Below are 13221 nucleotides of genomic sequence, written 5' to 3'. Positions count from 1 at the left end.
AATACGTAATCAAATAAAAGATTATTTGAATTGTGTGTGTAATATCTTCTCCACTTATAGTCCCATGCAAACATTGAAAATGTATGTTCAGCTGTTTTAGATGTCTAGTCCATTTAAGTGTTAAATGTGTGATTCACAAACCATCTTCCGACTTGATAATTTTCAGATACAATCAGAGAAGCAAGATAACAACCTTCTCACTGCAATGTTTATTAAATTATTACAATTCTCATTGACATCTCCAGCTCTTGCACAGTGTTGAAAAAGAGTACCTGTTCGCTGCATTCAATTAGCTGTTATAATATCTCTGCTGCTGACAGGGTGGCTTGTTAAAGAATTGTGCATGAAAATAACAAACCACAAAAGAATAAAATACCTGCAGTTTCACAACCATATATTGACTGGCACAATCAAAGCACTAACAAAACATTGTTGCTTTAAGAACTGGCCAGAAAGTACTCAAATTCAAGGCACAGATACCAAGACACAAATCAATCATCAATTTAGATCTCTACTGTGCTTATATTAAATTCCATGTTCATATACTGTCCTCACAGTTCAACTATGCTTCATTTCAATCATACTGTGCAAATATATGTGCATGCAGTTTCTTCATAATACTTCTCAAGACATTCACGTAGTATTAAACATTCAAAAACTCATTTTAGGATCATTGAAATAAATAGCTTTGAAGTACCAAGTCATGTTAAGAATCACAGCTTCTTGTAACATGTATAATCTTAAATGCACTGGCTGAAATCAGCTTACAATCTTTCAGCAATCAGAGAGACATCAGAACAGGTTTGATTTAATTTCTTGGCTGAAGATTTCTCTGAAGTTCAGATCCTGAGACATTAGTTCGTCTTCAACGTTCTCCAGGGCCCATTTGTGCTCCACAATCTCCAGGGCTTCCCACTCGCTCTGAAATATCCATCAAGTGTTACATGAAGTAGCTGATTTTGCACTGATGACAGACTAGTTCATTTGTTATGAATAAACTTGTCTAGCAGTTCCCATTAAAAATAGAAAATAATCAAATGAGATGGAAGTTTATTTTTCCAACTGTAAGGTAAAGGAATAGTTCACCCAAAAATTTAAATTCTCTTTTATCATTTACTAACCTTCATGGCATCCCAGATGTGTGACTTTTATTCTACTACTGAACACAAAATAAGATTTTTAGAAGAATATTTCCGCTATGAAGGTCCATACAATGAAAGTGAATGCTGACCAGAACTTTGAAGGTCCAAAATGCATACTGTATAAAGGCAGCATTAAAGTAAGTCTCCAGTGGTCTGTGAGACTAAATCCATGTCTTCAGAAGTGATATGATAGGTGTGGGTGAGAAACAGGTCAATATTTAACTCCTTTTACTATAGATTCTCCTCCCTGTGAAGAATGTATAAGTGAAAGTTTAGATTGATTGTGGAAAAAGGACTTAAATATTGATCTGTTTCTCACCTACATCTGTCACATCACTTCTGAAGACATGGATTTAACCACTGGAGTCTTATGGATTACTTTTATGCTGCCTTTATGTGCTCTGGAGCTTAAAAGTTTTGGTACCCATTGACTTGCATTGTATGGACCAACAGAACTGAGAAATTGTTCTAAAAATCTTCGTGTTTAGCAGAAGAAAGAAAGTCATCCACATCTGGATGACATAAGGGCGAGTAATTGATGAAAGAATTTTCATTTTTGGGTGGACTATCCCTTTAAATTACTGTATTAAAAAAGTAGGCATTATTACAAAACATTTTGGGTTGACTTTCAAAAAGCAAAAATAACCACATTGCGATAAAAAATGTGTCAAACTGGATATAAGATTTTGGTCATAACGTCCAGTCCTAATCTGACATATTGGTTTGGAAAAAATGTATTTTGGGATTTTAATGAAATTATGGCAAACCAAGGGTGTTTATTTCAGTCTGTGGAGTTTTCATCGACTTCATTTGTACTTCAAAACGGCATTTTCACATCATAAATAAATGCAACTGAAGTGCATTTCTAACTTAAAACTTCTGTTAAAAAATTTGTTTCCCTATATATGTTTATCATGGAAGAGATTCATATTATGTTAAGAAAATAAGCCTCTTCTAATCATTAAGATAATACATAAGTAGAAAAATATCACAAAAAAAGACAGGTGGAGTTCACATTATACTCACCTTAAATGCTTTATTAGGATCAGGGGGCATAGCCATCGCTGCCCCCGTCATTTGATCCTGCATAATTCTTGACTGATCCGCAGCTAAAAATAAACAATTTTTTTTTTAGCAAGATTTAAATGGCTGCGAATACAGCTAAAACACAAACATAACAATTGTTTATCTGCATAAAAACACATAGCCACAAATAGTTACTCAAACTTTGGTAAAAAGTAATGGAAAAAATAAACCAACCATTATCTTGTCCTAGGATGAGGGTGTACATGCTTCGGAGCCCAAAGACATTTAGGAAATACCATGAAGCTGAACTCACCCTAGAAGAGCAACATACACTCACTGAGCACCTTAGGAACACCTGTACACCTACATAGTCATGCGATTATCTAATCAGCCAATTGTGTGGCAGCAGTGCAATGCATAAAATAATGCAGATACAGCTCAGGAGCTTCAGTTAATGTTCACATCGACCATTACAATGTGGAAAAATGTGATCTCAGTGATTTCGACTGTGGCATGATTGTTGGTGCCAGATGGGCTGGTTTGAGCATTTCTGTAACTGTGATCTCCTGGGATTTTCACACACAACAGTCTCTGGAGTTTACTCAGAATGGTGCCAAAACCAAAAAAACATCTAGTGAGCAGCAGTTCTGTGGACGGAAACACGTTGTAGATGAGAGAGGTCAACAGAGAATGGCCAGACTGGTTTGAACTGACAGAAAGACAATGGTAACTCAGATAACCGCTCTGTACAATTGTAGTGAGCAGAATAGCGTCTCAGAATGCACAAAACGTCGAAACTTGAGGCAGTTGGGCTAAAACAGCAGAAGACAACATCGGGCACATTACCTAATTAAAGGCATGTAGATAAAAAAAGATATTCCCAATAGGAGTACATCACGTGCCGCCTAGCAGATAAACAATAGGAAAAGCAGATACAAGCAGATGTGTCAATACTGTACCATGAAGCGTCCAGAGAGAGCAGTTCAATTCCTCTCTGTAACATGGGTTTGAATCGGAGCGTCAGCGGAAACGGAACCTTAGCTGCATGGGAAACATGTATCACAAAGTTAAATTCAATGAAACAAGCCTACATGTAATCTACTCACATATACAAATTATTGTGTGATGGTCATTTAACACAAACCCCTCTTTCTCTCTCTTAGTTTATGAAAATGTTGAGTCCTACTTGTTATTGAATATTTCACCCGTGTTAAAATTATTAGACACATCACAAGGTGCAGCCCTTGTATGGTGAGATACAGGTAAAAACCTTCCACTAGCTTTCTGAATGCTCTTTAAAGGGATAGTTCACCCAATAAAATGCATCTTATCATTTATTCACCCTCATGCCATCCCAGATGTGATGACTTTCTTCTGCTGAAAACAAAGACTTTTAAAATAATTTTTCAGCTCTGTAGGTCCATACAATGCAAGTGAATGGGGTCCAAAACTTTGTAGCTCCAAAAAGCACATACATGCAGCATAAAAGTAATCCACATGACTCCAGTGGTTAAATTCATATCTTCAGAAGAGATCCAGTTGGTTTTGGGTGAGAACAGACCAAAATTTTACTTGTGTATCTAGGCACGATCATGATTTCAAGCTTGATTACACTTCCTAGTGCTTGACGCATCACGCAGAGCACTAGGAAGTGTAATCATGATCGCAAGGAGACTGCAGATGTCAAGATTTATAGTAAAAAGGAATTACATTTTGGTCTGTTCTCACCCAAAACCAATTGGATCGATTCAGACAACATGGATTAAACCACTTATGGATTCCTTTTATGTGGTCTTTATGTGATTTTTGGAGCTTCAAAGTTTTGGCCACCATTCACTTGCATTGTATGGACCTAGAAAGCTGATACATTCTTCTAAAAATCTTCATTTGTGTTCAGCAGAAGAAAGAAAGTCATACACATCTGGGATGACATGAGACTGAGTTAATGATGAGAGGATTTTCATTTTAGGATGAACTTTTAACTCTAGGTGGGCAGGGCACGTCCAGCTGCCCTTACTTGTGACAAAACCAGAAAAGGCCCAGTTGATCCATCCTCCAATCAGGATCATTGGTAGCACATTGGTCAGATTGCCTTTCATCATGTCCGTTAACATGCTGGTGTCTGAGAGTGAAAAAGGGACAGGTTGGAAATTCATAACAGACAGACATTATAAAGAAGGCATGTTACAGGTGATTTATTTGATGTCAAGGAATTGCACTACATGTTTAAGTGGCATTTACCTGTCATGGGGTTTTTGGGGATAACCTTTCTCTTAACTTTCTTGAAGAATCCAGTCTCAGGGTTGTTGAAATATTGTTTTCTCATGGCAAATGACTGAAAATGGACAGAATTGGTGATCAGGGATTTCTTGTAAACATGCTGTGCAAAATAATTTAAAAAAAATGCATACCTGTTTGGGAATATACTTTCCATTTTCTCTCAGTATACGGCTGCGCAGCAACACCTGGCTGTGAAAAACAAAACAAAAAGAGTACTACTAAAAAATACTAATAACATCAAATATAAGAAATGGATCATCAGTTATTATTCCATAATTTTTAGAGTAAACAAGTGTCATTCATCTCACCTGTCTGATACCTGCTGCAGATCAACTTTTTTATCCGTGTGAATAATTTGAGTAACGTAATGCCGAAGAACCCCAACGAAGAAAGTGATGAAAACTATGGGCAGAACAACCCACAGGCGAATACTGGAGTCCAACAACAGCTCTGGACCTGCCATTTCCGTCCAACAACTGTCTGAAGTCAAATAACAAATTTAAACAAGCATTTCTAATAAACAAACGAAACTGTAACCCTAGAAACTAAACACGAGACACTTTTAAAGCTAATTATAACGCTTTAATATGTATCGGTGTCTGTCTTGCTTAAAAGTCAAACTATGCTTAGAGTAATACACTTCATGTGACAGTAAAAGCACATTGCTGCATGGACACGTACCATCTGCGCAGCTGCTGTTTAACCTTTGAACCTAATTACATATTTTAAAATACATTCGTATTTTATTACAGCTCTCTTCTCTGTCATTATGTTATATAAAATATTTGTATATATCTCAAACATAAATTAATATATTTATTTTAAAATAAAAAATATTATTTTTTAAAACGTTTGCTTTGACGTCATTTCCCATCGCAGCGTTTCCGGGTATCTTGTAAACAAGTGGAGAGCCACGTGACGCAATTGATTTGACACAGGGAAAAAATTCAATGTTAGACTTGACACTTGTTTCTGAAAATGTAGCAGGAAAATGTGATTGGAAAGTTTTAAATCAAAGTACAATAGGTAGTGATCATTTTCCTATCAGTAGTGAAATCAGTGTGGACATAGCTCAAACAGTGGTGGAAAGATTACCAAGGTGGACATTTAAAACAGCCGACTGGGATAAATATAAGGAATTATGTCAAAATAAAATGGCAGAAATTAGTAATTCTATAAAGGATGTAGAAGCTTTTAATTATAATGTAAGTGAAGTTCTTCGGAGTACAGCTGAAGAAGTAATTGGTAAGAAGAGGACAGGAAGCAGGAGAAAAGATGTCCCATGGTGGAATGAGGAATGCAATGAGGCAATTAAAAAAATAAATAAAGCACTTAAGAGAGTACGAAGATCATTCAATTACTAATGATTTTATTAATTATAAAAGAGCACAGGCTATAGTGAGAAGAGTCATACGGACATCTAAGAAAAGATATTGGAGGGAATTTTGTAATAATATTGGAGAAGAAATTTAAATTAATGAAGTATGGAGTATGATAAGAAAGATGGGAGGGAGACAAAGAAACAGTAACATTCCTGTCTTCGTATATAACAATAGATCAGTAATATCAGACAGTGAAAAAGCAGAGGTGTTAGCAGAAACATTTGCTAATGTAGTAATTCAAATATAACAGAAGAAATGAGGAGATATAGGGATCTGAGCTCGATTGCTAAATCTACATTAGATTTAGAGTTTACACTGTTTGAACTGAAGAAAGCGCTTGCTGGGGTGACATCTGTTATGAGATGGTAAAACACCTATCAGAAACATCTCTAAATATTATATTGAGTCTTTTTAATAAGGTGTGGGAATCAGGGAAATTACCAGGTGACTGGAAGCATGGGATCATAGTGCCAATTGCAAAGCCAGGGAAGGATTGTTCGTAGCCCACTAACTACAGGCCCATAACATTAACGTCGAATTTATGCAAACTAATGGAGCATATGGTCATGAACAGATTGATATATGTTATTGAAAAGAAAAACCTTATCTCTGCATCCCAAAGTGGTTTCAGAAAAGGGAGAAGCACAATTCTGTTTTATGCCTGGAAGCTGAAATTAGAAAGGCCCAAGTAAACAAGGAGGTGTTAGTAGGAGTATGTTTTGACGTTGAAAAAGCTTACGATATGATGTGGAAAGAGGGACTTTTAATTAAACTGGATAGAATGGAAGTAAAAGGTAAAATGTATATCTGGATTATGAATTTTTTGTTTAAAAGAACAATACAAGTGAGAGTATGGTCTGCTTTTTCTCAGGTATATCAAGTAGAGAACGGAACACCACAGGGAAGTGTTAGCAGTCCAATTCTGTTTAACATAATAATCAATTACATTTTTCACAGATAGATTCAGGCATAGGGAGGTCTTTATATGCAGATGATGGGGCACTGTGGAAGAGAGGACGCAATGTTGGGCATGTGGAGAGGTGTATTCAAACTGCTGTAAGAAAGGTAGAGAATTGGGCTTTTGAATGGGGTTTTCATTTTTCAGTGGCAAAAACTCCAGTGATCTGTTTTACAAAAAGAAAAATTAACCCAACAATAAATATTAATATGTATGGACAACAATTGGAGCAAACATCAGTAGTTAGATTCCTGGGAATGTGGATGAGTTCAAAATTGATTTTTATTTTATTGCAAAAAAGCAATAAATATAATGAGGTGTTTGGCAGGAATTGAATTGGGAGCATGCCGTCAGTCTCTTAAAAGTATATATTGTGCACTAATAAGAGCTGCTATTGAGTATGGATGTATGGTGTACAGTCCTGCATCTAAAATGCTACTTTGTGGTGGTGGTGGCGTAGTGGGCTTAAGCACATAACTGGTCATCAGAAGGTTACTGGTTCAAACCCCACAGCCACCACCATTGTGTCCTTGAGTAAGGCACTTAACTCCAGGTTGCTCCGGGGGGGATTGTCCCTGTAATAAGTGCACTGTAAGTCACTTTGGATAAAAGCATCTGCCAAATGCATAAATGTAAATATGTAAATGTATTTTTAAAAGTTGAGGCATGGCAATCACAAGCATTGAGAATATGTTGTGGAGCAATAAGATCATCTCCAGTAACAGCAGTACAAGTAAAGATGGATAAAATGCCTCTAGAAATTAGAAGGCTCAAATTAAAGATGATAGGGAAGTTTGGGGCCCTCTGCTGGAGCGGCTGCCCCCTGCGACCCGACTTCGGATAAGTGGTTGAAGATGGATGGATGGAAATTAAAGATGAGATATTAGACTAATATTAAAGGTCATTCGGATAGTCATCCAGTTAAGAAAGTCTTGAATGATTGCTGAGAATATGAGTATAAAAAATCAACAAGCTTTGGATGGACAGCCAATAAGGAGGCACAAAACATAGGAATAAGTGATATCAACATTGCCACTTCTGTCGCTATGTCAGCAAAACCTCCTTGGCTTTTCCCTATGCCTCTAGTGGACATTTAGTTGTATGAAGATAAACGTAACAAGGAAATAAATTTGTTGGAAAGTTTAACAATACAACAATATATTGATAAAATATATTATAATGCAGTGCAAATTTATACAGATGGATCAAAGGATCCAGATTCTGGATTTACAGCAGCAGAAGATTACATACCTGTTTTTAAAGTTAACATTTCATAGAGAATATCTGATCATATTTCTGTATTTACTAGCACTTCAATGGCTAGAAGAAATACAACCTACTAGGTCAGTGAGATATCTGTGTCAGCACAGATTCACATTCAGCTATCAATAGCTTGTCAAGTGGAGTATCGGTAGCAAGTCAAGATTTGATTATATGAAGTGATAAATTTAGAATAAGACAATCTGGACTTATTGTAAAGTTTTTGTGGGTACCATCACATGTGGGTGTAAAAGGAAACGAGGAGGCAGACCATCTGGCTAAACAGGTTTTGAAACGTTCACAAATTGACATAAAAGTGTCATTAAGTAAAAAAGAAGTTAAAGGATTTATAGCGAGTGAAATAAGAAAGATATGGCAGAAAGAGTGGGACAGTGGAACTAAAGGTAGACGCTTGCATCACATTCAAGAAATAGTTGGACTAGAAAGAAGAAAATTTGGAAACAGGAAAGAGGATGTTTTAATTTCTAGAATGTGTATTGGACATTGTGCATTAAATAAGTGTTTGTACAGAATAGGGAAACATGAGAATGGTAAATGTGATAAATGTGGTCTTGTAGAACATGTAATTATAAAATGTGATGCATATGAAAGAGCAAGAACTCGATCTAACTCGAGCTTTAAGATCTCTGAGAGTAAATTATGTGTCACTTCAGGTTTTGTTAGGAAATGGCCCAAAGCAATCAAGAATGAATCAAGAATTATTTAATTTCTTAAAAGATACATGATTGATCAATAGAATATAAGATTTTTTTTAACTTTCCAACTATTTAGCGCTCCACGCTTCAATCCAGTAGGTGGCGGGAATGCACCATTTAAGTTGAATTGCCAACCGCCATAAAACAACAGAAGAAGAAGAAGAAACCACGTGACGCACTGAGGGAAAAGTATAGGTTTTTCAGTTAAAAACAAAGTTATTGCGCTAAAAAAGTGTCAGACTTTAATCGCCGCATATTCCCAGCAGTTAACTGGCGATGTTTACTGCGAGTTAATATTCTAAATATTGACCTCTTTTTTAAGAACGTTTCTGACGCTGTGTATTTATCTCATTATAGTCGATCTGCAACCATATTTTCCCTACATATCATGACTTCCGAGGCATCCAATATTAACGAAAAAGCTTTGCAGTATGAGACTTTCATCAATGATGTATTGAGGCGAGACTTACAGTAAGTATAACTTGATATTTATGACGTGTTGCCATGGTATCATGGAAATCTGGTGTTTTTTTTTTTTAAACAAATACAATGGTAATACTAAAATATTCCTTGGAGTACCATTTAAATGCCATTATAAATGTATTCTGTAATATTTCCATACCATGGTATATATCTTTAAGGGTGGTCTACTACTATCATTTCTCTCTTGTGTTTGTTCTGACAGGAGGGTGTTGGAGCAAAGAGATGGTGTTTATGAGAAAATATCACAATACCTTCAGCTGAAGAACACAATTAAAAGCATTCAGGTAGGAGATTTGCAGCATTTCTCCACCAATCTTCAGAAGCGATAATGAGATGTTGCTTCACTGTATTCCCTTTACGCATCTTTAGGAATCTGACAGTAAAGAACTCAAAACAGATGTTGACCTTGGCTGCAATTTCTATGTTCAAGCTCATGTGTAAGTAACGCAAATCTGATGCCTCAGCAAACAAATGTGTGTCAGTGCTTCTTAAAAGAGAAGTCTCATAAAGGATTTGTTCCTCTTTAGGCCTGATACATCAAAAATATTTGTGTCAGTTGGTTATGGATTCTTTGTCGAATTCACACACACTGAGGCTTTGAAGTTCTTAGAAAAGAAGACGAATCAGCTAACAGAGTGAGCGTTTGTCTTTAACTTTCAAATATCTTTGTGTGTGTCCTTTTTATTCACCTTGAGATGTTTATTACTATTTGAATTTTTTCAGATATACTGAGGTTCTTACCAAAGATGCAGCAAAGATAAAGGCCAATATTCGGATGGTTCTGGAGGTACAATTATTATGATGCACTATTTATATCTTATATTTACTATGCATGGTGACATACAAAATCATTCTGCTTTTATAGGGATTAAGGGAATTGCATGGTCTGAAAGATCTTCCAGAGACCAGAAGGAGAGAGGTGTTTTAGTATAATAAAACTCATAAAAGCATGGTGTATTCTTTTTGTGCATATGACTTGATGTTTGTTTCAAACGATGTAAACATTATGGCAATTAGGTTAAGATGAATCTTGCCTTTTAACAGGTTATACTGTTGTTTAAAAAAAAAAAAAAAAAAAAAGTCAGCTGAATAAATTGCAACATTTTCAGAACACCTCTGTGCCATTTGTTAATCATTTTAGCTATGCCACTATTTGTGCATGCAATACACTTACTCATTTTATTACTTAAACCCCTTTTAGATCATGTAGTTTATATGGATGCAGATGTTTCTGCATAGAAATGTGAACATGTACGAGGCCTCTTTTCATATCTAAAGCACAAGGATACTGCTTAAAAAGGTTTAGAAATCTGTTAAGAGAATTATATTAAATGCAGACCGTGAGATTATCATGTGTCATTCTATAGTGCAGTGGTGGCCAGAAATATTGGCACCCGTTGTAAATATGTGCAAAGAAGTCTATGAAAAAAAATCTGCATTGTTTACGCCTTTGATATTTCATTCTAAAAATTCACAAAAATCTAGCCTTTAATTGTGGCGGCTGTGGCTCAGGTGGTAGACCGGGTTGTCCACTAATCGCAGGGTTGGCGGTTTGATTCCCGGCCCACATGACTCCACATGCCGAAGTGTCCTTGGGCAAGACACTGAACCCCAAGTTGCTCCCAATGGCAAAATAGCGCCTTGCATGGCAACTCTGCTGTCATTAGTGTGTGTGTGTGAATGAGAAGCAGTGTGAAGCACTTTGAATACCGCTAAGGTTAAAAAGGCGCTATATAATTGCAGACCATTTACTATTTAATTGAAGTATAACTAATGAAAGAGGGGAAACTTTTTATTATTAAATATTTTTCTCTAGAACACATTGGCCACAATTATTGGCACCCTTAGAAATTCTTACGAGTAAAATATATCTGAAGTATTTTCCCATTCATATTTTTTAAAAAAAAGCAAAAGTGCATTTTAAGTGCACCTGGGTGACTAGGAACATGAAATTGTAATTGACTTCCTGTTTCACAGGGGTAACCTACAGGCCAAATTCCCTTAATCATAATGAGTTAGACTAAAGAATATAGTTCTGATGTGCTGCAAAAGGATGTTGAGCTTCACAATATGGGAAGTGGCTGTAAGAAAATAGCCAAAGTATTGAAAATGCCCAATTCCACCATCAGGGCAATTATTAAGAAGTTCCGATAAACTGGAGATCTTAAGAATCGGCCTGGAAAAGGACGTGTGTCTATATTGTCTCCATGCACAGTGAGGAGGATGGTTCAAGTGGCCAAAGAATCTCCAAGGATCACAACTGGAGAACTGCAGAAATTAATTGGGTCTTGGGGTCAGAAAGTCTAAAAAAAAATATCAGACATCACCTACATAACCTCAAGCTGTTTGGGAGGGTTTCAAGGGAAAAAAGCCTCTCTGGTCATGCAACAACTAACTCGAGCATCTTCAGTTTGCCAGACACTACTGGAACATCAAATGCAACCGGGTTCTATGGTTAGATGAAACAAAAAAAGACCATTTTGGCAACAAACACCAGAGATGGGTTTGGCGTACACAGAGATGAAGAAGTACCCAATGCCCACGGTTAAATGTGGTGCTGTCTTTCTGCCAGAGGTCCTGGACATCTTGTTTGGATACATGGCATCATGGACTCTATCAAATACCAACAGATAGAAATCTAAACCTGGCTGCCTCTGTCAGAAAGCTTAAAATGGGCCCTGGTTGGATCTTCCAGCAGGACAATGATCTAAACCAAACATCAAAATCAGCACAAAAATGGTTCACTGACTAAAATATCAAAGTTCAGCCATGGCCATCCCAGTCCCCTGACCTGAACCACTTAGAAAATGTGTGGGGTGTCCACCAGCATGGACATTGGAATTTGAAGGATCTGGAGAGATTCTGTATGGAGGAATGGTCTCAGATCACTTGCCAGGTGTTCTTCAACCTCATTAGGCATTATAAGAGAAGACTCAGAGCTGTTGTCTTGACAAAGAGAGGTTGCAAATAGTTTTGAATAAAAGGGTGCCAATGCATTTTGGAGAAAAAAATAGATTTTTCCCCCCTTTCAAATGTTTTACTTCAATTAAAGATTTGATTTTTGGGAATTTTTGTAATAAAATTTCAAAAGGACAAACAATGCAGATTTTTTTCACAGCCTTCTTTGCTCATATTCACAAAGGGGGCCAATATTGTTGGCCACAACTGTATATTTAAAGGCAGACAATTTAAATCATGCATATTAATGGATAATGACATGACATTCATAGTTATATATTACTATTTACATATATGCTGTTTTTTCTATGTTAATGATGCACTCAGTAATTTTTTCCTCATTGAAAAAATTTTAACTCCTAAAGACATGAATTGTAATTTTGCAATATATGTTTGAAATCATGAACACTCATATTAAAATGAAGACTCCAGTCATATCAGTAACCTTATAAAAGCTGTTTTATTCTACATGGAGAGGGTCCACATATGGGGGCTGCCATGTTAGAATCACATGACCAGCTGAATACTACTCGCTTAATCTCAGTGACCATCCTGTTGCGGTATACTTTCACTCATTGATTACATTAATCATGTCTGACATGATACTTAATATCTACAATGGCAACTGAAACTTAAAACTATTGATTTAAAATTATGCCGCATCCATTAGTCATTAGGTGCCAGTGTAAGTCCAAGATGACACAAAGGCAAAAGTTACTGAGTGCACCTTTAAGATAATACTACAACACCATTATTTGTAGATCTAAAATTAAAGATGTGAGATTTGAGAATTTGTCTTTGTGAATTAAGTATATTAAATGAATTTGAGCAAAAATTCTACTGTAATTCAAAATGTATTTAACATTATCTTATATCTACAAATAAAAAGAGCAAAACTATAGAATAATTTGTCTTCATGTCCAGTTCTTCAACCTATCTATGACATATGTGAAATGCTTTCAAACCAGTTTTAATCTGCCGTGGTGCTGCCATTGGGATTAAAGTGATGCTTAATT

General features: G+C 36.2%; 2 protein-coding genes across 2 annotated transcripts; one reads left to right on the top strand and one right to left on the bottom strand.

The window, feature by feature from the left end:
• Window positions 1-198: 198 nt before the first annotated feature.
• On the bottom strand, window positions 199-5124 carry zgc:86609 (ER membrane protein complex subunit 3-like). The gene is made up of 8 exons (XM_052094398.1): window positions 4757-5124; window positions 4580-4637; window positions 4410-4503; window positions 4186-4290; window positions 3128-3209; window positions 2403-2482; window positions 2169-2251; window positions 199-921 (listed from the first exon to the last, which is right to left on the bottom strand). The coding sequence occupies exons 1-8, from the start codon at window positions 4909-4911 to the stop codon at window positions 793-795; spliced, it is 786 nt and encodes a 261-aa protein (XP_051950358.1). The 5' UTR covers window positions 4912-5124; the 3' UTR covers window positions 199-792.
• A 3804-nt stretch (window positions 5125-8928) lies between these two features.
• Window positions 8929-13092, top strand: uxt (ubiquitously-expressed, prefoldin-like chaperone). Its single transcript, XM_052094512.1, has 6 exons — window positions 8929-9235; window positions 9450-9531; window positions 9617-9684; window positions 9775-9882; window positions 9971-10034; window positions 10113-13092. Exons 1-6 carry the CDS (start codon window positions 9153-9155, stop codon window positions 10173-10175), a joined length of 468 nt encoding a protein of 155 aa, XP_051950472.1. The 5' UTR covers window positions 8929-9152; the 3' UTR covers window positions 10176-13092.
• Window positions 13093-13221: the final 129 nt, after the last annotated feature.

Source organism: Xyrauchen texanus, chromosome 27 (assembly GCF_025860055.1).
Source record: "Xyrauchen texanus isolate HMW12.3.18 chromosome 27, RBS_HiC_50CHRs, whole genome shotgun sequence".
NCBI classification, from domain to species: domain Eukaryota; kingdom Metazoa; phylum Chordata; class Actinopteri; order Cypriniformes; family Catostomidae; genus Xyrauchen; species Xyrauchen texanus.
The sequence above is the reverse complement of the archived record's forward strand: the minus strand, read 5'-3'. Positions and strand labels throughout refer to the sequence as shown.